General features: G+C 41.3%; 1 protein-coding gene across 1 annotated transcript in view; it reads right to left on the reverse strand.

The window, feature by feature from the left end:
• DMBT1 (deleted in malignant brain tumors 1) overlaps positions 1 to 26,421 on the reverse strand; it is a 624,760-nt gene that overhangs the window by 397,195 nt on the left and 201,144 nt on the right. The window contains exons 18-25 of the mRNA XM_069239169.1: positions 23,949 to 23,972; positions 23,827 to 23,862; positions 19,548 to 19,862; positions 15,768 to 15,791; positions 15,646 to 15,681; positions 7,821 to 8,135; positions 4,010 to 4,033; positions 3,888 to 3,923 (exon numbers count right to left, since the gene is read on the reverse strand). Of these exons, the coding sequence (XP_069095270.1) occupies positions 3,888 to 3,923; positions 4,010 to 4,033; positions 7,821 to 8,135; positions 15,646 to 15,681; positions 15,768 to 15,791; positions 19,548 to 19,862; positions 23,827 to 23,862; positions 23,949 to 23,972 (810 nt within the window). The remainder of the gene's footprint in view (positions 1 to 3,887; positions 3,924 to 4,009; positions 4,034 to 7,820; positions 8,136 to 15,645; positions 15,682 to 15,767; positions 15,792 to 19,547; positions 19,863 to 23,826; positions 23,863 to 23,948; positions 23,973 to 26,421) is intronic.

Below are 26,421 nucleotides of genomic sequence, written 5' to 3' on the forward strand. Positions count from 1 at the left end.
GAAGCAGTAGCTTAAGCGTGCCCTAACAGGCCACATATTGTTGCTCGGTTGTCAATCTGAAGAGTACTTTGCAGCTGTGGGGATGAATGTAACAGGTAAAGTTTGGCTGACCTGCTGCCAAGTATGTCCTTCTCTTCAGTCTGTTCTTCTACAATTTTTTATGAAACAATTTACAAGTTCCTACATTTTAGTTTTAGGGAGAAGCTGTACCTCTTCTACCACTTCCAGACTTTTAGGGGCAGGGCACTTGCGAGTTAGCACACGCTCTAGCAGAGGCCAGTTGGGTTCAAGGTCTCTGGAGGTTGTTATGTTGCTGTAAGTCACACAGGAAGCCACACAAATAGCCCTTGCAGTCATTCTGGGAGCCCTGGATTCAAGCAGCAAAGCAGAACTCTAACACCAGGAAAGAACATCAGGGAAGCAAGGCAGGCATCAAGCACCAAGACACTTATCTGGTGAACAAAGCTGGCCTTAAGCAGTAGAGTATTGTTCTCGGGGTTGGGGCAGCCCTTCTGAAGACTTCCATAGGTCAAGAAGTGTATTGTGCAGCAGTTCTGAGAGTCCAATATTTATAAGGGGTACCAGCCAATGGAGTGGTTGAATCTTCCCAGCTAACCCTAAATCTGGTACTGAAAAGTTCTTCCCTTCCCCTGCCAAGCATCTAGGAAGTCTGAGGTGAAAAAAAGCTATTGTCAGGTTAATTTCTATGTGTGCTGCAGTCATCCCTTTGCTGTGTAAGTGGGCAGGGACAGGTCAGTCCCATGTTATTGTGTAGTCACCTATTGTCTAACTGTCAGGGGGGAATACACAAACCCCATCAGCTAAACTATTCATAGTCATATGACCCAGGACACCTACAGCGGGACATGGTTAGTACGAGCAAATGCCAAAACTATAAAGGTGCTATTTTCAGAATTGTGACCTAGAATCTGGCATTAACATTCAATCAAATTTTAAAATACAATCTATATAAATCCAAATATGGTATGTCTACCTGTACACAATAAAATGTTAACACTTACTAAATGTAATATGGAAACAAATTTAATACTATGCAAGAGGTAAGTCTTACCGTAGTAAAAAACAAATGTAGGAGTTCTTCACTAACAGGACATGTAAAGCTTAAAATACATGTCCTGCCTTTTAATAAATTGTACTCTACCCTATGGGCTGTTTAGAACCTAACATTTGTGTGAGATACGTATTAAATATGAAGGTTTAGATCAGGGAAATATTTTATTCTGCTAGGTGAAACTGACAGTTTGAAACTAGACTACAGTCTGCAATGGGTGGCCTGAGACATGTTTTAATGGCTGCTGTAGTAGGTGACACAAGGTATGCTTTAGGTCTGCTAGTAGTATTTGAATTACAGAGCCTGGGAAGATGCACTACAATACACTAGGAGCTTATGAGTAAATTAAATGTGCCAATCAGGTGTTAGCCACTTTTACCATGCTTTAGGGAGGCAGCACAAATACTTTAGCACTGGGTAGAGGTAAAGTGCACAGAGTTCTAATACCAATAAAGAATTTCAAAACAGCAGGGGTGAAGACAAATGGTTTGGAGGTGACCCTGCAGAGATTGCCAAGTCCTTCATGCTCCAACCTTAAGGCGTCTTTGTGGATCGCTAGAAACCACAACAGATAATTTGAACCAAAAGAGTGTATGCAAAGCATTTAGACTACATCTGTTGTTTCTCCTTTGCTCTCTATGTGGTAGCTAGATCAGGTTCTGCCCTTTGGTCTTTAGAGGTTATTGGTAACAACTCAGTGCTAATGTCTTCCTTCTCCATCACCTAATTAGGAAACTACCAGAGTTCGAAGCTGTTAAGTGTGGACATTAATGAGATTCTAAGGTCTGACAGGAAAGAGAAAGGACATATGGCAGCAGCGTAACATTTTGCAGAATAATTCGCATTGCGAATGGTGGAGAGGTATGGACTCCTACTTCTTTACTTGTTGAAAGTTTATTTAGCCATTGTGTACTTCAAATAACGGGATTATGGCCTGTATTTATACTCCGTTTGCGCCGAATTAGCGTCATTTTTTTCGACGCAAATTCGGCGCAAAACTAACGCCATATTTATACTTTGGCGTTAGACGCGTCTAGCGCCAAAGTATGGCCAAATAGCGTCATTTTTTTGCGTGAACGCCTTCCTTGCGTTAATGAGATGCAAGGAAGGCGTTCCCGTCTAAAAAAATTACGGCGACGCAAATGCGTCGTATTTATACTCCCGGGCAAAAATCACGCCCGGGAGGTGGCGGGTCAAAAAACCCCGCATTTGCGCCACAATTTAACGCCTGGGTCAGGGTAGGCGTTAAGGGGCCTGTGGGCTCAAAATGAGCCCACAGGTGCCCTCCCCTGCCCCCAGGGACCCCCCCTGCCACCCCTGCCCACCCCAGGAGGACACCCAAGGATGGAGGGACCCACCCCAGGGACATTCAGGTAAGTTCAGGTAAGTATAATTTTTTATATTTTTGAATTTTTTTTTTGTGGCATAGGGGGGCCTTATTTGTGCCCCCCTACATGCCACTATGCCCAATGACCATGCCCAGGGGACACAAGTCCCCTGGGCATGGCCATTGGGCAAGGGGGCATGACTCCTGTCTTTACTAAGACAGGAGTCATGAAATTTCGCCTGGGCGTCGTAAAAAAATGGCGCAAATCGGGTTGAGGCGATTTTTGTGCCTCAACCTGACTTGCCCCATTTTAAGACGCCCTAGCGTCATTTTTTCCCAACGCCGGCGCTGCCTGGTCTACGTGGTTTTTTTCCACGCACACCAGGCAGCGCCGGTCTGCTTGCGCCGGCTAACGCCATTCCATAAATACGGCGCCCGCATGGCGCTTCAGAATGGCGTTAGACGGCGCTAAATTTTTTGACGCTAAACTGCGTTAGCGCAGTTTAGCGTCAAAAAGTATAAATATGGGCCTATGTATGTAGTGCTTTCTGACTGGAAATTTTGCGTAATAACAGGCTATATACAGAGGTGTCGTCAAAGCTAAGCAGGAGACTAATTATCATTTTTTCATGCATTGTAAGACATATCTTTTGAAATAACACTCATGGGCTGCCTATAAGTCATGTCAAAGTACCTGAGGAGCCTTAAGCAGAAACCTGCATTGAGATCATCGAATACTTTAAATTCAAAAGACAAGAAAATTCATGCACTGTGCAACGTGATCACTTCATACCTTTAGTTTTAAAAGCATATTAAATGATAAAGCTCCAATCTAAGGAATTATGTAGAATTAGAAAAGCAGGGGAAACAAATAAAAAATGTCTGGATCAGATAAAAGTACTTATATTGGACAATGAGTGGGAGAGGTAATCCCCGTGGCTTGACTTGTGTCTCTTTCACGAAAATAATGGGATTCCAGTGATGTGCTGAGGACAGCAGGAGAAGCTTCTTTTCTTAAACACAAATACAAGTAATGAAGGTTTCTGTTTTTTTCAAATGAGACCTTTGCCACCGAGGCATGCATTAATTTAACATTTAAACACCAGGGTAGGCCTGCTTTGAAAAACTGTTTTGAAAAATGTAATTTGTTTTTGGCCAGCAATAGATTAGGATATTCAAGGATTGTCATGTTACCAGTCACCATTGTAATACTAAAATATCCATTAGGAATTCACAGGTTATAGTAGGGGCTTACACCCGACCTACCTCATATTGTCTGAATACAGAATCCCAAAACCAGAAAAGTCTGGAGTGATGTATTTACTCGTAAAGATACCTTAATGGATGTGTTGCTGTTATGACTTCACAAGTGAAATTACAGACCGAAACATTGATATTGCATTGATATTAGGTGAAAATGTAAGACACCAGCATCTTTTAAGCACATTTCCACATTGTAAACACTTATGTTAACACAAAATGTCCTACCTGTGGGATATGTACTTCTAGAAACATGGGTTGTAGCTGGGAAAGAAGAGAAAAGAACATTGTGTAAGTGCTCAAGAAGGCTCATGCAGACCACACAGCAGTGACTGAACTGTAGCTCATACCTGTTGTTGATGTTGGGATGGCATCTACAAGAAAGGAAAACTCAGAATTAGCACTCTTTATAACTGAACCGTAGGGACTCCAGATAAATTATGTCATATGATTTGAGCCTTTCACCTCTAGGAGCAAAGTTCTATTCTAGACTCTGTTAGTGAATGTTGTGGAAATAGAAGTGTGAATAGGGATATCAGCCTGCAGGGGAGACCCATTATTTTGGGCAGAGGGGCTCTGCCTCCCCTCAGTTTTGCAAAAAATGATGAGTGTCTGGGAAGCTGAGCAAAGGTCAGCCTAACAAACACCCTCTATATCAGGGTCTGGCAGCCAGGCACTTTACATGTGCTACATGCGCCGGCATCTGGCAGCCTGAACGAAGCTTTGACCAGCTGAAGATTTCCCAATTCCAAGGGCGTGACAACAGCACATGTCCTTTAGTCATGTGAAGCAGGTGTTGACTGCGGAGCCTGACATATGTCATCACACAGTACCCTCTTAATGTAGGTTATCTACTCAGAGCCTGTAGGTAAATGGCCTACGGCCAGACATTGCACCACATTTTTAAAGACTTCTGACCCTAGCTGTACATGACATTGAGCCATGCAACGTAGGGTGGTCCACAGGTCCTGGCCTCTGTCCTGGTCCTGCAGTCCACTGTCTTCAGCTGTCTGAGTCCTGCTACATATAGGCCGTGCATGGGGGGTTGGGCTATAGAACCAGTGTGCTGGCTTTGCCTACAACTGAACCAACACAGGTTGGCCCTCCTGTCGCTCCATACAATCTAAAGCATTGTGCAGTTGGTTGGGTAAAAGGACCCAGCCTACATCAAGCTCCTGCACACAACCAACAAAATATATTTGTTTTACTTTTTTTTTTTTTTTTATGGTTCTTGCTTTTGAAATGAACCGTTTTATGTTTAATTTCCTTTTTTTTTTTTTAAACTGTTTTTTAATATTTGTTTTTACATTTCTTTAATTTCCTCATTTGTAAAAACCTTTAGTAAAAACCCTTCTGACATTTTTAATATGCACCTACATTGCTAGGGAGTGCCCTTTTTTGTTCATTTCTCCAAACATGATTTTATTAAACCAGTTACAGAACACTGACAAAAACTGGAGACACCAATCATTGTCCTCTTTGACTTGTAATTGCACATCATGTGGCAGGATCTTTTCTTACTCCTCCTCATCCCTTTTCTAGCCTCGCATATGACCAAGAGTGCTTCTTTGGATGCAATCCCTAATTTATTTTATGATTCACTTGTTGAGAATGAACACACTCTTGAACGAATGCCATGTAGTAATTGGTCACATAGAGTGCATGAGACTCTAAATGCATTGCCCTTCTTTTCGCAAATCGGATGTGTGGTAATCTTCCACACCAAAACTCTCGCATTTTTTTTGATGAGTAGTGGACCTTATGACAGATTGTTAAAGAAATGAGTCTGTATGCCTGTTTTTCTGAATGGACAAAAGAAAAATTATGTACTCCAAAGTATTGGTTCCTTATCTCTGGATCCTATGGGATTAGTTTGCATGTGGAATGCATTGTTTAACTAATAAGAAGGATCCCTTCTTGTATTTTTTGGTGGCATTATTGTTTCCACAGGATGGTTGGCTTATTTTACAGATAGTGTGAATTGTTTAACCAATCGAATGGCTCCTTTCATTTTCTGTGTTTTTTGTGATGCAAATCCTTGCAACTCACACAAACACAATACCATAGTGCTGTGGCAGTCTCACCCAATACTTCAGTGCTGTGGCAGTCTTACACAATTATTATATTGTAAGACCTTTTTGCTGATAGGAAAATATAAAACAACTCATTGGCATTTCCTGGCTAATTTGGAGGATTTGTAAATCCAGGAATACCATTAGAAAGATTTCAGGTTTCTGTGACTGGAATATGCCACTCTCGAGTAGTTCTTGTACATTTATTGCTAATCACTACACTACTTCCTACTGGAGAACCACAACAGAGACCATCTACTATTTGTTTTCATCTTCTTCCTTTTTAGGGGACATAAACATTTTACCAACTTCAGCTATGGATTCTGGGGAGAATGAACAGGGCACAGAGCAAATCCAGAAGAAGCTGCTCTGGATACCAGGGAAGATCAGACCACAGAGATTAGGTCTCCATCGGCGTCTATCATTGTAACTGTAATTTTAGATGTTTCATGTGGTAATAATCTAACACCCATCCTGGAGAGAAAAAGTTATCTTCAAAATATGTCACATGTACATTACTTTACAAGCAACGCAGCCCAGGAAGATATGGGAAATTCTCAGTGGAACATCACTGATGCACTAGCATTTTATTGCCTGAGGTTACGAGTGATTTATTGTAGCCAAACAAAATAGACTACTAAGAGGTTGCATTTGCATCTGCCATTACATTACAGAAAGCCATCTCTCTTTCCAGCACATTACCATAAGACATCCTACAGCAGAAAGAGGGTGAAGGTCATCTATGCTTCACCGCCATTGGCTTGCACTGCCTTGGCTACATGACAGTGATCTTCATTAAAGAACAGAGTGCACATGGATGAAGAAAAAGAGGTTTGTTACACTAGCAGGCATGCAGAAAAATATGTTTGTTAGCCAAGTTGCTGTTTCACAGTTGCTGTTGTATTTTTGTTGTTTAAACCCCAAAAAATGAAAAGTACACATAAACAAACTTTAATAGTTAAAAACAGTTGAAGTTAATTGTTTTATAAGTCATTGAGCGTCGTTGAGAGTTTGAACAACGCACGCCCAACAGCACATCACCTCTCACCTTGTGAAGTTAGGGCTAGACTTAGCACCCTTTTAACCATATACTTCCAACTCCAGCAGTGGACGCCATTTGGACACACACAGAGTAGGTGGGACGCAGGACTTGGCATTAAGTCAGACCCTGCGTCCACTTTTCATGGATATCCAACCCTTGCTACCATGCCATTGCAAAGAAAAGTGGCCAAATAAAACAATGTTTTTTGGAGCACCTTTAGTAATAAAAATACTTTTACACTAGTATACAGAGGAAGTAAAACTATCCTTTAGTCATCAAAGTTTCCCCTATAGAATCAGTTGGCAGAAGGGAAAAACTAAGGCCTAACATAATATCCTTAGTTATTGTGATCTGGTTTTTCACATGAATTTATCCCCATGTCCAATGGATGCATTTGTGTACATTTGTCAATAACTACTATGCATGGCAAAATAGCATAGCACACACCCTATATGCAGTGCTGTAAAGAAAAGTATGCTATTTATTACCATTACTGAGGGAGGGGAGGGCAGCTGAGGGAGCATCATAACCCTATGAAGGCTTCACATCTTGTGTGCCATAGCCTCTCCCCACACAATAAATAGCATATTACACACTTCACATTATGTATGTGCGTGTATATATCTATATATATGTATATGTGTTTGTGTGTATAGATAGATAGATAGATAGATAGATAGATAGATAGATAGATAGATAGATAGATAGATAGATAGATAGATAGATAGATAGATAGATAGATAGATAGATAGATAGGCAGATGGTAAGAAATGTATGTTCGAAATTATGAAAAAACATGAAGATTTCTCTAATTCGCTAGGCCAACTTAAACATCAAAGTCAATCTTCTTGGGGCTCTACTTTTGAATCATTTTAATATCACAGAGTTGTCTGAGCCATTCACGCTTGTACAGGTAAAGACAGGTGTGGATTCTGACTGCAAATAGAAAGCAGAGTGCAGACAACATCACTATGGTGAGAAACAAATCCTCTGAAGCACTGACATCAGATAAGCAACATCTTTTGGTCCAGAAAATGAGTAGTTTACCTGAGCAGGTGACCCCAGCGTCCTCATGGTGTCCACAGTTGTGTCGCATCCAGCCAGAGTGACTGCACTCCGACAGGGAGGACTCTGAGCCCCCGCAGTTGACATCATCCAGAAAAATGCTTCCATTGCCCTGACCAAAGTAGGCAGAGCCAGGAGCAGAAACTGCCCGTCCACAACTGAGCTCTCTGCACACAACTTCTGCATCACTTAGGTCCCACAAGTCATCGCACACTGTCCCCCAGGAGGAGTTATAGTAGACCTCAACGCGGCCGGCGCATCTGCTGCCACCATTCTGGAGTCGGATGGGAATTCGCACTGTAGAAAAAAGCACAGTGAACAGGTCATGATGCTTAGAGTTTTCCAACATACTTGGAAGCATTTGAGTCTAACTGCTTGAGTTTGTTTTCAGTGATCAATAAGTAAGTTCAGTGGTTTTATTAAAGAGGGATTCCTTAAACTAAGAATACCAGAAGGTTTACATAATATATGGATTCAACTTCTGAACTATCTTCAAATTAATGTTTCAAATGTACAAGATTTGCAACTATCTGCTACTATTTGTATTTTGTTTTTCTTTGCTAAAAATGCTATTCACTTGGGAATCGTCATTCCATGTGGTTTATTACATTCACTTTCAAATAGTAAACAAAAAATAGTTTTCAGTGAATTTGATTTTGACCTCACTTTTGTGTTGTTTTAGTTGTGCTGCTTGCTTCACTGTTGAGATTTGTACTTGATAGGAATTCCCTCATAGCAGCTTCTGAGCTCAGCACACTCTACCCGAGGGTAAGGCAAGCTTGCATTGAAGAGTCTTTCATTTGTCTTTCTGAGTTCCCACTTAAGAGTTGTCATGTAAACCCAGGAATGGTACATCTACAAGCTTTAGGTTACACATCCCTCAGGGATCCTTCTTCCCAGCAGCTCCCTTTGCTGGGAGATGAAGTGGACCAGAGTGTCAGGGCAGATGTAGGACTGTTTGAATTTTAAGCACTGGAGTTAGGTTCACTGGCCACTGGAGTGAAGGTAATTCTCTACAGCTCCATCTTCATTAGAGCTCCTAAAATCCTTCTGTCCTTTTCATCAGGATTTCAAGAACACCTATCTTAAGGCACCTTCATTACACCTTTGGTGTGCCCCTCATTCCATTCACTCATGCCCCAATAATGGAATGCTAAATGCATTCTCCAAAATCTCTTATTATTGATCTGCCTGCCTTCATCTGCTCTAAAAGAAATTGTCTTATTGGATGGAGGGGGTTAAAACTCTTCTTAAGCAACAACCACAATGCATGTCAGGGTGAAGTACAAAAGTCCCTAAATTAACCTGTGCTCAATCCTCTTGTACCTTAGCACAAAAGCAGCCAGGCTTACCTTATGCAGAACAAAAAAAGTAATAAAGTGAAAACTCAGCACAAGAAAATTGCAACACGAATTGCCAAGAATTGAGATAATTGTAATCAATAAAATGACATTAAAAGTAATTAAATACAATCAGTACAACCGGAGGTATGAATGTTTACAGCTTTTTGGGAGAAATAGTGCTAAAAATGATCAAAGCATCTACCATGAGTATCGGGGGTGCATGAATTCAGGGCAAATGCTAAAGTTCAGGCAAAGAGCAACAGCGTGCAGGTTAGATTCACAAGGTGGATTGGGTGCAGTCTTGGATTGCCTTCAAACTTAGAAGAAACTTGAAAGAAATATTCAGGATAAGGTAGAGTTCAGCAGGGCAAGGCAGCAGGCTGTGGCTGAGAAGTCTTTGTCGGGAAGTGCTGGACGAAGTTTCATTGAAGCCGGCAAGACCAAATTCCTGAGTGGGAGAAGTTAGATTCTCAGGCCGAGGAGGTCATTAAAATCAATAGGTAGTCCTTTGCCACTGAACTAGTGAGAATTTTATTTTTGGACGTGGACAACATTTTTGAACGCGAAAACCTCCAGTGAGATGAAGCAGTAGCTTAAGCGTGCCCTAACAGGCCACATATTGTTGCTCGGTTGTCAATCTGAAGAGTACTTTGCAGCTGTGGGGATGAATGTAACAGGTAAAGTTTGGCTGACCTGCTGCCAAATATGTCCTTCTCTTCAGTCTGTTCTTCTACAATTTTTTAGGAAACAATTTACAAGTTCCTACATTTTAGTTTTAGGGAGAAGCTGTACCTCTTCTACCACTTCCAGACTTTTAGGGGCAGGGCACTTGCGAGTTAGCACACGCTCTAGCAGAGGCCAGTTGGGTTCAAGGTCTCTGGAGGTTGTTATGTTGTTGTAAGTCACACAGGAAGCCACACAAATAGCCCTTGCAGTCATTCTGGGAGCCCTGGATTCAAGCAGCAAAGCAGAACTCTAACACCAAGAAAGAACATCAGGGAAGCAAGGCAGGCATCAAGCACCAAGACACTTATCTGGTGAACAAAGCTGGCCTTAAGCAGTAGAGTATTGTTCTCGGGGTTGGGGCAGCCCTTCTGAAGACTTCCATAGGTCAAGAAGTGTATTGTGCAGCAGTTCTGAGAGTCCAATATTTATAAGGGGTACCAGCCAATGGAGTGGTTGAATCTTCCCAGCTAACCCTAAATCTGGTACTGAAAAGTTATTCCCTTCCCCTGCCAAGCATCTAGGAAGTCTGAGGTGAAAAAAAGCTATTGTCAGCTTAATTTCTATGTGTGCTGCACTCATCCCTTTGCTGTGTAAGTGGGCAGGGACAGGTCAGTCCCATGTTATTGTGTAGTCACCTATTGTCTAACTGTCAGGGGGGAATACACAAACCCCATCAGCTAAACTATTCATAGTCATATGACCCAGGACACCTACAGCTGGACAGGGTTAGTACGAGCAAATAAACAGTTAGGAGCGCACCTGCCTGGAGTTCGTTTTTTGAAGATACTACATCTACCATGATGCAATGGGGCAGATTAATTGCTGGGATGTCAGGCAGGTGCGCTCCTAACTGTTTGTGACTTTAAAGGCTCCCTTGAGCTACTGGGCTGACGAGCTCTGGAGCAGGCACCAGCATGCCAGGAAAGAGGTACTGAAACCGGGGGATTTATGGCAGCATTCCCAGCACCCCGCAAATATGTTCTCTGCTGAAGAAGGGACTAACCCAGAAACACATGTGTCCAGAGATGCACAGTAAAGGCTGTACCTACTTAAAGGTGAAATATTTAAAAATTAATGGAGTTCGTTTTTTGAAGATACTACATCTACCATGATGCAATGGGGCAGATTAATTGCTGGGATGTCAGGCAGGTGCGCTCCTAACTGTTTGTGACTTTAAAGGCTCCCTTGAGCTACTGGGCTGACGAGCTCTGGAGCAGGCACCAGCATGCCAGGAAAGAGGTACTGAAACCGGGGGATTTATGGCAGCATTCCCAGCACCCCGCAAATATGTTCTCTGCTGAAGAAGGGACTAACCCAGAAACACATGTGTCCAGAGATGCACAGTAAAGGCTGTACCTACTTAAAGGTGAAATATTTAAAAATTAATGGAGTTCGTTTTTTGAAGATACTACATCTACCATGATGCAATGGGGCAGATTAATTGCTGGGATGTCAGGCAGGTGCGCTCCTAACTGTTTGTGACTTTAAAGGCTCCCTTGAGCTACTGGGCTGACGAGCTCTGGAGCAGGCACCAGCATGCCAGGAAAGAGGTACTGAAACCGGGGGATTTATGGCAGCATTCCCAGCACCCCGCAAATATGTTCTCTGCTGAAGAAGGGACTAACCCAGAAACACATGTGTCCAGAGATGCACAGTAAAGGCTGTACCTACTTAAAGGTGAAATATTTAAAAATTAATGGAGTTCGTTTTTTGAAGATACTACATCTACCATGATGCAATGGGGCAGATTAATTGCTGGGATGTCAGGCAGGTGCGCTCCTAACTGTTTGTGACTTTAAAGGCTCCCTTGAGCTACTGGGCTGACGAGCTCTGGAGCAGGCACCAGCATGCCAGGAAAGAGGTACTGAAACCGGGGGATTTATGGCAGCATTCCCAGCACCCCGCAAATATGTTCTCTGCTGAAGAAGGGACTAACCCAGAAACACATGTGTCCAGAGATGCACAGTAAAGGCTGTACCTACTTAAAGGTGAAATATTTAAAAATTAATGGAGTTCGTTTTTTGAAGATACTACATCTACCATGATGCAATGGGGCAGATTAATTGCTGGGATGTCAGGCAGGTGCGCTCCTAACTGTTTGTGACTTTAAAGGCTCCCTTGAGCTACTGGGCTGACGAGCTCTGGAGCAGGCACCAGCATGCCAGGAAAGAGGTACTGAAACCAGGGGATTTATGGCAGCATTCCCAGCACCCCGCAAATATGTTCTCTGCTGAAGAAGGGACTAACCCAGAAACACATGTGTCCAGAGATGCACAGTAAAGGCTGTACCTACTTAAAGGTGAAATATTTAAAAATTAATGGAGTTCGTTTTTTGAAGATACTACATCTACCATGATGCAATGGGGCAGATTAATTGCTGGGATGTCAGGCAGGTGCGCTCCTAACTGTTTGTGACTTTAAAGGCTCCCTTGAGCTACTGGGCTGACGAGCTCTGGAGCAGGCACCAGCATGCCAGGAAAGAGGTACTGAAACCGGGGGATTTATGGCAGCATTCCCAGCACCCCGCAAATATGTTCTCTGCTGAAGAAGGGACTAACCCAGAAACACATGTGTCCAGAGATGCACAGTAAAGGCTGTACCTACTTAAAGGTGAAATATTTAAAAATTAATGGAGTTCGTTTTTTGAAGATACTACATCTACCATGATGCAATGGGGCAGATTAATTGCTGGGATGTCAGGCAGGTGCGCTCCTAACTGTTTGTGACTTTAAAGGCTCCCTTGAGCTACTGGGCTGACGAGCTCTGGAGCAGGCACCAGCATGCCAGGAAAGAGGTACTGAAACCGGGGGATTTATGGCAGCATTCCCAGCACCCCGCAAATATGTTCTCTGCTGAAGAAGGGACTAACCCAGAAACACATGTGTCCAGAGATGCACAGTAAAGGCTGTACCTACTTAAAGGTGAAATATTTAAAAATTAATGGAGTTCGTTTTTTGAAGATACTACATCTACCATGATGCAATGGGGCAGATTAATTGCTGGGATGTCAGGCAGGTGCGCTCCTAACTGTTTGTGACTTTAAAGGCTCCCTTGAGCTACTGGGCTGACGAGCTCTGGAGCAGGCACCAGCATGCCAGGAAAGAGGTACTGAAACCGGGGGATTTATGGCAGCATTCCCAGCACCCCGCAAATATGTTCTCTGCTGAAGAAGGGACTAACCCAGAAACACATGTGTCCAGAGATGCACAGTAAAGGCTGTACCTACTTAAAGGTGAAATATTTAAAAATTAATGGAGTTCGTTTTTTGAAGATACTACATCTACCATGATGCAATGGGGCAGATTAATTGCTGGGATGTCAGGCAGGTGCGCTCCTAACTGTTTGTGACTTTAAAGGCTCCCTTGAGCTACTGGGCTGACGAGCTCTGGAGCAGGCACCAGCATGCCAGGAAAGAGGTACTGAAACCGGGGGATTTATGGCAGCATTCCCAGCACCCCGCAAATATGTTCTCTGCTGAAGAAGGGACTAACCCAGAAACACATGTGTCCAGAGATGCACAGTAAAGGCTGTACCTACTTAAAGGTGAAATATTTAAAAATTAATGGAGTTCGTTTTTTGAAGATACTACATCTACCATGATGCAATGGGGCAGATTAATTGCTGGGATGTCAGGCAGGTGCGCTCCTAACTGTTAGTACGAGCAAATGCCAACTCTATAAAGGTGCTATTTTCAGAATAGTGACTTAGAATCTGGCATTAACATTCAAGCAAATTTTAAAATACAATCTATATAAATCCAAATATGGTATGTCTACCTGTACACAATAAAATGTTAACACTTACTAAATGTAATATGGAAACAAATGTAATACTATGCAAGAGGTAAGTCTTACCGTAGTAAAAAACAAATGTAGGAGTTCTTCACTAACAGGACATGTAAAGCTTAAAATACATGTCCTGCCTTTTAATAAATTGTACTCTACCCTATGGGCTGTTTAGAACCTAACTTTTGTGTGAGATACGTATTAAATATGAAGGTTTAGACCAAGGAACATTTTTATTCTGCTAGGTGAAACTTGCAGTTTGAAACTAGACTACAGTCTACAATGGTAGGCCTGAGACATGTTTTAATGGCTACTGTAGTAGGTGACACAAGGTATGCTGTAGGTCTGCTAGTAGTATTTGAATTTCAGAGCCAGGGAAGATGCACTACAATACACTAGGAGCTTATGAGTAAATGAAATGTGCCAATCAGGTGTTAGCCACTTTTACCATGCTTTAGGGAGGCAGCACAAACACTTTAGCACTGGGTAGAGGTAAAGTGCACAGAGTTCTAATACCAATAAAGAAATTCAAAACAGGAGGGGGAAGAAAAATGGTTTGGAGGTGACCCTGCAGAGATTGCCAAGTCCTTCATGCTCCAACCTTAAGGCGTCTTCGTGGATCGCTAGAAACCACAACAGAGAATTTGAACCAAAAGAGTGTATGCAAAGCATTTAGACTACATCTGCTGTTTCTCCTTTACTCTCTATGTGGTAGCTAGATCAGGTTCTGCCCTTTGGTCTTCAGAGGTTATTGGTAACAACTCAGTGCTAATGTCTTCCTTCTCCATCACCTAATTAGGAAACTACCAGAGTTCAAAGCTGTTAAGTGTGGACATTAATGAGGTTCTAAGGTCTGACAGGAAAGAGAAAGGACATATGGCAGCAGCATAACATTTTGCAATATAATTCGCATTGCGAATGGTGGAGAGGTATGGACTCCTACTTCTTTACTTGTTGAAAGTTTATTTAGCCATTGTGTACTTCAAATATCGGGATTATGTATGTAGTGCTTTCTGACTGGAAATTTTGCGTAATAACAGGCTATATACAGAGGTGTCGTCAAAGCTAAGCAGGAGACTAATTATCATTTTTTCATGCATTGTAAGACATATCTTTTGGAATAACACTCATGGGCTGCCTAGAAGTCATGTCAAAGTACCTGAGGAGCCTTAAGCAGAAACCTGCATTGAGATCATCAAATGCTTTAAATTCAAAAGACAAGAAAATTCATGCACTGTGCAACGTGATCACTTCATACCTTTAGTTTTAAAAGCATATTAAATGATAAAGCTCCAATCTAAGGAATTATGTAGAATTAGAAAAGCAGGGGAAACAAATAAAAAATGCCTGGATGAGATAAAAGTACTTATATTGGACAATGAGTGGGAGAGGTAATCCCCGTGGCTTGACTTGTGTCTCTTTCACGAAAATAATGGGATTCCAGTGATGTGCTGAGGACAGCATGAGAAGCTTCTTTTCTTAAACACAAATACAAGTAATGAAGGTTTCTGTGTTTTTCAAATGAGACCTTTGCCACCGAGGCATGCATTAATTTAACATTTAAACACCAGGGTAGGCCTGCTTTGAAAAACTGTTTTGAAAAATGTAATTTGTTTTTGGCCAGCAATAGATTAGGATATTCAAGGATTGTCATGTTACCAGTCACCATTGTAATACTAACATATCTATTAGGAATTCACAGGTTATAGTAGGGGCATACACCCGACCTACCTCATATTGTCTGAACACAGAATCCCAAAACCAGAAAAGTCTGGAGTGATGTATTTACTCGTAAAGATACCTTAATGGATGTGTTGCTGTTATGACTTCACAAGTGAAATTACAGACCGAAACATTGATATTGCATTGGTATTAGGTGAAAATGTAAGACACCAGCATCTTTTAAGCACATTTCCACATTGTAAACACTTATGTTAACACAAAATGTCCTACCTGTGGGATATGTACTTCTAGAAACATGGGTTGTAGCTGGGAAAGAAGAGAAAAGAACATTGTGTAAGTGCTCAAGATGGCTCATGCAGACCACACAGCAGTGACTGAACTGTAGCTCATACCTGTTGTTGATGTTGGGATGGCATCTACAAGAAAGGAAAACTCAGAATTAGCACTCTTTATAACTGAACCGTAGGGACTCCAGATAAATTATGTCATATGATTTGAGCCTTTCACCTCTAGGAGCAAAGTTCTATTCTAGACTCTGTTAGTGAATGTTGTGGAAATAGAAGTGTGAATAGGGATATCAGCCTGCAGGGAAGACCCATTATTTTGGGCAGAGGGGCTCTGCCTCCCCTCAGTTTTGCAAAAAATGATGAGTGTCTGGGAAGCTGAGCAAAGGTCAGCCTAACAAACGCCCTCTATATCAGGGTCTAGCAGCCAGGCACTTTACATGTGCTGCATGCGCCGGCATCTGGCGGCCTGAACGAAGCATTGACCAGCTGAAGATTTCCCAAATCCAAGGGCGTGACAACAGCACATGTCCTTTAGTCATGTGAAGCAGGTGTTGACTGCTGAGCCTGACATATGTCATCACACAGTACCCTGTTAATGTAGGTTATCTACTCAGAGCCTGTAGGTAAATGGCCTATGGCCAGACATTGCACCACATTTTTAAAGACTTCTGACCCTAGCTGTACATGACATTGAGCCATGCAACGTAGGGTGGTCCACAGGTCCTGGCATCTGTCCTGGTCCTGCAGTCCACTGTCTTCAGCTGTCTGAGTCCTGCTACATATAGGCCGTGCATGGGGGGTTGGGCTATAGAACCAGTGTGCTGGCTTTGCCTACAACTGAACCAACACAGGTTGGCCCTCCTGCCGCTCCATACAATCTAAAGCCTTGTGCAGTTGGTTGGGTAAAAGGACCCAGCCTACATCAAGCTCCTGCACACAACCAACAAAATAAATTTGTTTTACATTTTTTTTATTTTTTTTATGGTTCTTGCTTTTGAAATGAACCGTTTTATGTTTAATTTCCTTTTCTTTTTCAAAAACTGTTTTTTAATATTTGTTTTTACATTTCTTTAATTTCCTCATTTGTAAAAACCTTTAGTAAAAACCCTTCTGACATTTTTAATATGCACCTACATTGCTAGGGAGTGCCCTTTTTTGTTCATTTCTCCAAACATGATTTTATTAAACCAGTTACAGATCACTGACAAAAACTGGAGACACCAATCATTGTCCTCTTTGACTTGTAATTGCACATCATATGGCAGGATCTTTTCTTACTCCTCCTCAGCCCTCTTCTAGCCTCGCATATGACCAAGAGTGCTTCTTTGGATGCAATCCCTAATTTATTTTATGATTCACTTGTTGAGAATGAAAACACTCTTGAATGAATGCCATGTAGCAATTGGTCACATAGAGTGCATGAGACTCTAAATGCATTGCCCTTCTTTTCGCAAATCGGATGTGTGGTAATCTTCCACACCAAAACTCTCGCATTTTTTTTGATGAGTAGTGGACCTTATGACAGATTGTTAAAGAAATGAGTCTGTATGCCTGTTTTTCTGAATGGACAAAAGAAAAATTATGTACTCCAAAGTATTGGTTCCTTATCTCTGGATCCTATGGGATTAGTTTGCATGTGGAATGCATTGTTTAACTAATAAGAAGGATCCCTTCTTGTATTTTTTGGTGGCATTATTGTTTCCACAGGGTGGTTGGCTTATTTTACAGATAGTGTGAATTGTTTAACCAATCGAATGGCTCCTTTCATTTTCTGTGTTTTTTGTGATGCAAATCCTTGCAACTCACACAAACACAATACCACAGTGCTGTGGCAGTCTCACCCAATACTTCCGTGCTGTGGCAGTCTTACACAATTATTATATTGTAAGACCTTTTTGCTGATAGGAAAATATAAAACAACTCATTGGCATTTCCTGGCTAATTTGGAGGATTTGTAAATCCAGGAATACCATTAGAAAGATTTCAGGTTTCTGTGACTGGAATATGCCACTCTCAAGTAGTTCTTGTACATTTATTTGCTAATCACTACACTACTTCCTACTGGAGAACCACAACAGAGACCATCTACTATTTGTTTTCATCTTCTTCCTTTTTAGGGGACATAAACATTTTACCAACTTCAGCTATGGATTCTGGGGAGAATGAACAGGGCACAGAGCAAATCCAGAAGAAGCTGCTCTGGATACAAGGGAAGATCAGACCACAGAGATTAGGTCTCCATCGGCGTCTATCATTGTAACTGTAATTTTAGATGTTTCATGTGGCAATAATCTAACACCCATCCTGGAGAGAAAAAGTTATCTTCAAAATATGTCACATGTACATTACTTTACAAGCAACGCAGCCCAGGAAGATATGGGAAATTCTCAGTGGAACATCACTGATGCACTAGCATTTTATTGCCTGAGGTTACGAGTGATTTATTGTAGCCAAACAAAATAGACTACTAAGAGGTTGCATTTGCATCTGCCATTACATTACAGAAAGCCATCTCTCTTTCCAGCACATTACCATAAGACATCCTACAGCAGAAAGAGGGTGAAGGTCATCTATGCTTCACCGCCATTGGCTTGCACTGCCTTGGCTACATGACGGTGATCTTCATTAAAGAACAGAGTGCACATGGATGAAGAAAAAGAGGTTTGTTACACTAGCAGGCATGCAGAAAAATATGTTTGTTAGCCAAGTTGCTGTTTCACAGTTGCTGTTGTATTTTTGTTGTTTAAACCCAAAAAATGAAAAGTACAAATAAACAAACTTTAATAGTTAAAAACAGTTGAAGTTAATTGTTTTATAAGTCATTGAGTGTCATTGACAGTTTAAACAACGTACGCCCAACAGCACATCACCTCTCACCTTGTGAAGTTAGGGCTAGACTTAGCACCCTTTTAACCATATACTTCCAACTCCAGCAGTGGACGCCATTTGGACACACACAGAGTAGGTGGGACGCAGGACTTGGCATTAAGTCAGACCCTGCGTCCACTTTTCATGGATATCCAACCCTTGCTACCATGCCATTGCAAAGAAAAGTGGCCAAATAAAACAATGTTTTTGGAGCACCTTTAGTAATAAAAATACTTTTACACTATTATACAGAGGAAGTAAAACTATCCTTTAGTCAACAAAGTTTCCCCTATAGAATCAGTTGGCAGAAGGGAAAAACTAAGGCCTAACATAATATCCTTAGTTATTGTGATCTGGTTTTTCACATGAATTTATCCCCATGTCCAATGGATGCATTTGTGTACATTTGTCAATAACTACTATGCATGGCAAAATAGCATAGCACACACCCTATATGCAGTTCTGTAAAGACAAGTATGCTATTTATTACCATTACTGAGGGAGGGGAGGGCAGCTGAGGGAGCATCATAACCCTATGAAGGCTTCACATCTTGTGTGCAATAGCCTCTCCCCACACAATAAATAGCATATTACACACTTCACATTATGTATGTGCGTGTATACATCTATATATATGTATATGTGTTTGTGTGTATAGATAGATAGATAGATAGATAGATAGATAGATAGATAGATAGATAGATAGATAGATAGATAGATAGATAGGCAGATGGTAAGAAATGTATGTTCGAAATTATGAAAAAACATGAAGATTTCTCTAATTCGGTAGGCCAACTTAAACATCAAAGTCAATCTTCTTGGGGCTCTACTTTTGAATCATTTGAATATCACACAGTTGTCTGAGCCATTCACGCTTGTACAGGTAAAGACAGGTGTGGATTCTGACTGCAAATAGAAAGCAGAGTGCAGACAACATCACTATGGTGAGAAACAAATCCTCTGAAGCACTGACATCAGAGAAGCAACATCTTTGGGTCCAGAAAATGAGTAGTTTACCTGAGCAGGTGACCCCAGCGTCCTCATGGTGGCCACAGTTGTGTCGCATCCAGCCAGAGTGACTGCACTCCGACAGGGAGGACTCTGAGCCCCCGCAGTTGACATCATCCAGAAAAATGCTTCCATTGCCCTGACCAAAGTAGGCAGAGCCAGGAGCAGAAACTGCCCGTCCACAACTGAGCTCTCTGCACACAACTTCTGCATCACTTAGGTCCCACAAGTCATCGCACACTGTCCCCCAGGAGGAGTTATAGTAGACCTCAACACGGCCGGCGCATCTGCTGCCACCATTCTGGAGTCGGATGGGAATTCGCACTGTAGAAAAAAGCACAGTGAACAGGTCATGATGCTTAGAGTTTTCCAACATACTTGGAAGCATTTGAGTCTAACTGCTTGAGTTTGTTTTCAGTGATCAATAAGTAAGTTCAGTGGTTTTATTAAAGAGGGATTCCTTAAACTAAGAATACCAGAAGGTTTACATAATATATGGATTAAACTTCTGAACTATCTTTAAATTAATGTTTCAAATGTACAAGATTTGCAACTATCTGCTACTATTTGTATTTTGTTTTTCTTTGCTAAAAATGCTATTCACTTGGGAATCGTCATTCCATGTGGTTTATTACATTCACTTTCAAATAGTAAACAAAAACTAGTTTTCAGTGAATTTGATTTTGACCTCACTTTTGTGTTGTTTTAGTTGTGCTGCTTGCTTCACTGTTGAGATTTGTACTTGATAGGAATTCCCTCATAGCAGCTTCTGAGCTCAGCACACTCTACCCGAGGGTAAGGCAAGCTTGCATTGAAGAGTCTTTCATTTGTCTTTCTGAGTTCCCACTTAAGAGTTGTCATGTAAACCCAGGAATGGTACATCTACAAGCTTTAGGTTACACATCCCTCAGGGATCCTTCATCCCAGCAGCTCCCTTTGCTGGGAGATGAAGTGGACCAGAGTGTCAGGGCAGATGTAGGACTGTTTGAATTTTAAGCACTGGAGTTAGGTTCACTGGCCACTGGAGTGAAGGTAATTCTCTACAGCTCCGTCTTCATTAGAGCTCCTAAAATCCTTCTGTCCTTTTCATCAGGATTTCAAGAACACCTATCTTAAGGCACCTTCATTACACCTTTGGTGTGCCCCTCATTCCATTCACTCATGCCCCAATAATGGAATGCTAAATGCATTCTCCGAAAGCTCTTATTATTGATCTGCCTGCCTTCATCTGCTCTAAAAGAAATTGTCTTATTGGATGGAGGGGGTTAAAACTCTTCTTAAGCAACAACCACAATGCATGTCAGGGTGAAGTACAAAAGTCCCTAAATTAACCTGTGCTCAATCCTCTTGTACCTTATCACAAAAGCAGCCAGGCTTACCTTATGCAGAACAAAAAAAAGTAATAACGTGAAAACTCAGCACAAGAAAATTGCAACACGAATTGCCAAGAATTGAGATAATTGTAATCAATAAAATGACATTAAAAGTAATTAAATACAATCAGTACAACCGGAGGTATGAATGTTTACAGCTTTTTGGGAGAAATAGTGCTAAAAATGATCAAAGCATCTACCATGAGTATCGGGGTGCATGAATTCAGGGCAAATGCCAGTTGGGTTCAAGGTCTCTGGAGGTTGTTATGTTGCTGTAAGTCACACAGGAAGCCACACAAATAGCCCTTGCAGTCATTCTGGGAGCCCTGGATTCAAGCAGCAAAGCAGAACTCTAACACCAGGAAAGAACATCAGGGAAGCAAGGCAGGCATCAAGCACCAAGACACTTATCTGGTGAACAAAGCTGGCCTTAAGCAGTAGAGTATTGTTCTCGGGGTTGGGGCAGCCCTTCTGAAGACTTCCATAGGTCAAGAAGTGTATTGTGCAGCAGTTCTGAGAGTCCAATATTTATAAGGGGTACCAGCCAATGGAGTGGTTGAATCTTCCCAGCTAACCCTAAATCTGGTACTGAAAAGTTATTCCCTTCCCCTGCCAAGCATCTAGGAAGTCTGAGGTGAAAAAAAGCTATTGTCAGCTTAATTTCTATGTGTGCTGCAGTCATCCCTTTGCTGTGTAAGTGGGCAGGGACAGGTCAGTCCCATGTTATTGTGTAGTCACCTATTGTCTAACTGTCAGGGTGGAATACACAAACCCCATCAGCTAAACTATTCATAGTCATATGACCCAGGACACCTACAGCGGGACAGGGTTAGTACGAGCAAATGCCAACTCTATAAAGGTGCTATTTTCAGAATTGTGACTTAGAATCTGGCATTAACATTCAAGCAAATTTTAAAATACAATCTATATAAATCCAAATATGGTATGTCTACCTGTACACAATAAAATGTTAACACTTACTAAATGTAATATGGAAACAAATGTAATACTATGCAAGAGGTAAGTCTTACCGTAGTAAAAAACAAATGTAGGAGTTCTTCACTAACAGGACATGCAAAGATTAAAATACATGTCCTGCCTTTTAATAAATTGTACTCTACCCTATGGGCTGTTTAGAACCTAACTTTTGTGAGAGATACGTATTAAATATGAAGGTTTAGACCAAGGAAAATTTTTATTCTGCTAGGTGAAACTGGCAGTTTGAAACTAGACTACAGTCTACAATGGTAGGCCTGAGACATGTTTTAATGGCTGCTGTAGTAGGTGACACAAAGTATGCTGTAGGTCTGCTAGTAGTATTTGAATTACAGAGCCTGGGAAGATGCACTACAATACACTAGGAGCTTATGAGTAAATGAAATGTGCCAATCAGGTGTTAGCCACTTTTACCATGCTTTAGGGAGGCAGCACAAACACTTTAGCACTGGGTAGAGGTAAAGTGCACAGAGTTCTAATCCCAATAAAGAAATTCAAAACAGGAGGGGGAAGACAAATGGTTTGGAGGTGACCCTGCAGAGATTGCCAAGTCCTTCATGCTCCAACCTTAAGGCGTCTTCGTGGATCGCTAGAAACCACAACAGAGAATTTGAACCAAAAGAGTGTATGCAAAGCATTTAGACTACATCTGTTGTTTCTCCTTTGCTCTCTATGTGGTAGCTAGATCAGGTTCTACCCTTTGGTCTTCAGAGGTTATTGGTAACAACTCAGTGCTAATGTCTTCCTTCTCCATCACCTAATTAGGAAACTACCAGAGTTCAAAGCTGTTAAGTGTGGACATTAATGAGGTTCTAAGGTCTGACAGGAAAGAGAAAGGACATATGGCAGCAGCATAACATTTTGCAATATAATTCGCATTGCGAATGGTGGAGAGGTATGGACTCCTACTTCTTTACTTGTTGAAAGTTTATTTAGCCATTGTGTACTTCAAATATCGGGATTATGTATGTAGTGCTTTCTGACTGGAAATTTTGCGTAATAACAGGCTATATACAGAGGTGTCGTCAAAGCTAAGCAGGAGACTAATTATCATTTTTTCATGCATTGTAAGACATATCTTTTGGAATAATACTCATGGGCTGCCTAGAAGTCATGTCAAAGTACCTGAGGAGCCTTAAGCAGAAACCTGCATTGAGATCATCGAATGCTTTAAATTCAAAAGACAAGAAAATTCATGCACTGTGCAACGTGTTCACTTCATACCTTTAGTTTTAAAAGCATATTAAATGATAAAGCTCCAATCTAAGGAATTATGTAGAATTAGAAAAGCAGGGGAAACAAATAAAAAATGCCTGGATGAGATAAAAGTACTTATATTGGACAATGAGTGGGAGAGGTAATCCCCGTGGCTTGACTTGTGTCTCTTTCACGAAAATAATGGGATTCCAGTGATGTGCTGAGGACAGCATGAGAAGCTTCTTTTCTTAAACACAAATACAAGTAATGAAGGTTTCTGTGTTTTTCAAATGAGACCTTTGCCACCGAGGCATGCATTAATTTAACATTTAAACACCAGGGTAGGCCTGCTTTTAAAAACTGTTTTGAAAAATTTAATTTGTTTTTGGCCAGCAATAGATTAGGATATTCAAGGATTGTCATGTTACCAGTCACCATTGTAATACTAACATATCTATTAGGAATTCACAGGTTATAGTAGGGGCTTACACCCGACCTACCTCATATTGTCTGAATACAGAATCCCAAAACCAGAAAAGTCTGGAGTGATGTATTTACTCGTAAAGATACCTTAATGGATGTGTTGCTGTTATGACTTCACAAGTGAAATTACAGACCGAAACATTGATATTGCATTGGTATTAGGTGAAAATGTAAGACACTAGCATCTTTTAAGCACATTTCCACATTGTAAACACTTATGTTAACACAAAATGTCCTACCTGTGGGATATGTACTTCTAGAAACATGGGTTGTAGCTGGGAAAGAAGAGAAAAGAACATTGTGTGAGTGCTCAAGATGGCTCATGCAGACCACACAGCAGTGACTGAACTGTAGCTCATACCTGTTGTTGATGTTGGGATGGCATCTACAAGAAAGGAAAACTCAGAATTAGCACTCTTTATAACTGAACCGTAGGGACTCCAGATAAATTATGTCATATGATTTGAGCCTTTCACCTCTCGGAGCAAAGTTCTATTCTAGACTCTGTTAGTGAATGTTGTGGAAATAGAAGTGTGAATAGGGATATCAGCCTGCAGGGAAGACCCATTATTTTGGGCAGAGGGGCTCTGCCTCCCCTCAGTTTTGCAAAAAATGATGAGTGTCTGGGAAGCTGAGCAAAGGTCAGCCTAACAAACACCCTCTATATCAGGGTCTAGCAGCCAGGCACTTTACATGTGCTACATGCACCGGCATCTGGCAGCCTGAACGAAGCTTTGACCAGCTGAAGATTTCCCAAATCCAAGGGCGTGACAACAGCACATGTCCTTTAGTCATGTGAAGCAGGTGTTGACTGTTGAGCGTGACATATGTCATCACACAGTACCCTCTTAATGTAGGTTATCTACTCAGAGCCTGTAGGTAAATGGCCTATGGCCAGACATTGCACCACATTTTTAAAGACTTCTGACCCTAGCTGTATGACATTGAGCCATGCAACGTAGGGTGGTCCACAGGTCCTGGCCTCTGTCCTGGTCCTGCAGTCCACTGTCTTCAGCTGTCTGAGTCCTGCTACATATAGGCTGTGCATGGGGGGTTGGGCTATAGAACCAGTGTGCTGGCTTTGCCTACAACTGAACCAACACAGGTTGGCCCTCCTGCCGCTCCATACAATCTAAAGCCTTGTGCAGTTGGTTGGGTAAAAGGACCCAGCCTACATCAAGCTCCTGCACACAACCAACAAAATATATTTGTTTTACTTTTTTTTTTTTTTATGGTTCTTGCTTTTGAAATGAACCGTTTTATGTTTAATTTCCTTTTCTTTTTCAAAAACTGTTTTTTAATATTTGTTTTTACATTTCTTTAATTTCCTCATTTGTAAAAACCTTTAGTAAAAACCCTTCTGACATTTTTAATATGCACCTACATTGCTAGGGAGTGCCCTTTTTTGTTCATTTCTCCAAACATGATTTTATTAAACCAGTTACAGATCACTGACAAAAACTGGAGACACCAATCATTGTCCTCTTTGACTTGTAATTGCACATCATGTGGCAGGATCTTTTCTTACTCCTCCTCATCCCTCTTCTAGCCTCGCATATGACCAAGAGTGCTTCTTTGGATGCAATCCCTAATTTATTTTATGATTCACTTGTTGAGAATGAACACACTCTTGAATGAATGCCATGTAGCTATTGGTCACATAGAGTGCATGAGACTCTAAATGCATTGCCCTTCTTTTCGCAAATCGGATGTGTGGTAATCTTCCACACCAAAACTCTCGCATTTTTTTTGATGAGTAGTGGACCTTATGACAGATTGTTAAAGAAATGAGTCTGTATGCCTGTTTTTCTGAATGGACAAAAGAAAAATTATGTACTCCAAAGTATTGGTTCCTTATCTCTGGATCCTATGGGATTAGTTTGCATGTGGAATGCATTGTTTAACCAATAAGAAGGATCCCTTCTTGTATTTTTTGGTGGCATTATTGTTTCCACAGGGTGGTTGGCTTATTTTACAGATAGTGTGATTTGTTTAACCATTCGAATGGCTCCTTTCATTTTCTGTGTTTTTTGTGATGCAAATCCTTGCAACTCACACAAACACAATACCACAGTGCTGTGGCAGTCTCACCCAATACTTCAGTGCTGGGGCAGTCTTACACAATTATTATATTGTAAGACCTTTTTGCTGATAGGAAAATATAAAACAACTCATTGGCATTTCCTGGCTAATTTGGAGGATTTGTAAATCCAGGAATACCATTAGAAAGATTTCAGGTTTCTGTGACTGGAATATGCCACTCTCAAGTAGTTCTTGTACATTTACTGCTAATCACTACACTACTTCCTACTGGAGAACCACAACAGAGACCATCTACTATTTGTTTTCATCTTCTTCCTTTTTAGGGGACATAAACATTTTACCAACTTCAGCTATGGATTCTGGGGAGAATGAACAGGGCACAGAGCAAATCCAGAAGAAGCTGCTCTGGATACCAGGGAAGATCAGACCACAGAGATTAGGTCTCCATCGGCGTCTATCATTGTAACTGTAATTTTAGATGTTTCATGTGGCAATAATCTAACACCCATCCTGGAGAGAAAAAGTTATCTTCAAAATATGTCACATGTACATTACTTTACAAGCAACGCAGCCCAGGAAGATATGGGAAATTCTCAGTGGAACATCACTGATGCACTAGCATTTTATTGCCTGAGGTTACGAGTGATTTATTGTAGCCAAACAAAATAGACTACTAAGAGGTTGCATTTGCATCTGCCATTACATTACAGAAAGCCATCTCTCTTTCCAGCACATTACCATAAGACATCCTACAGCAGAAAGAGGGTGAAGGTCATCTATGCTTCACCGCC

The sequence above is a fragment of the Pleurodeles waltl genome, chromosome 6, assembly GCF_031143425.1.
Source record: "Pleurodeles waltl isolate 20211129_DDA chromosome 6, aPleWal1.hap1.20221129, whole genome shotgun sequence".
Classification (NCBI taxonomy): domain Eukaryota; kingdom Metazoa; phylum Chordata; class Amphibia; order Caudata; family Salamandridae; genus Pleurodeles; species Pleurodeles waltl.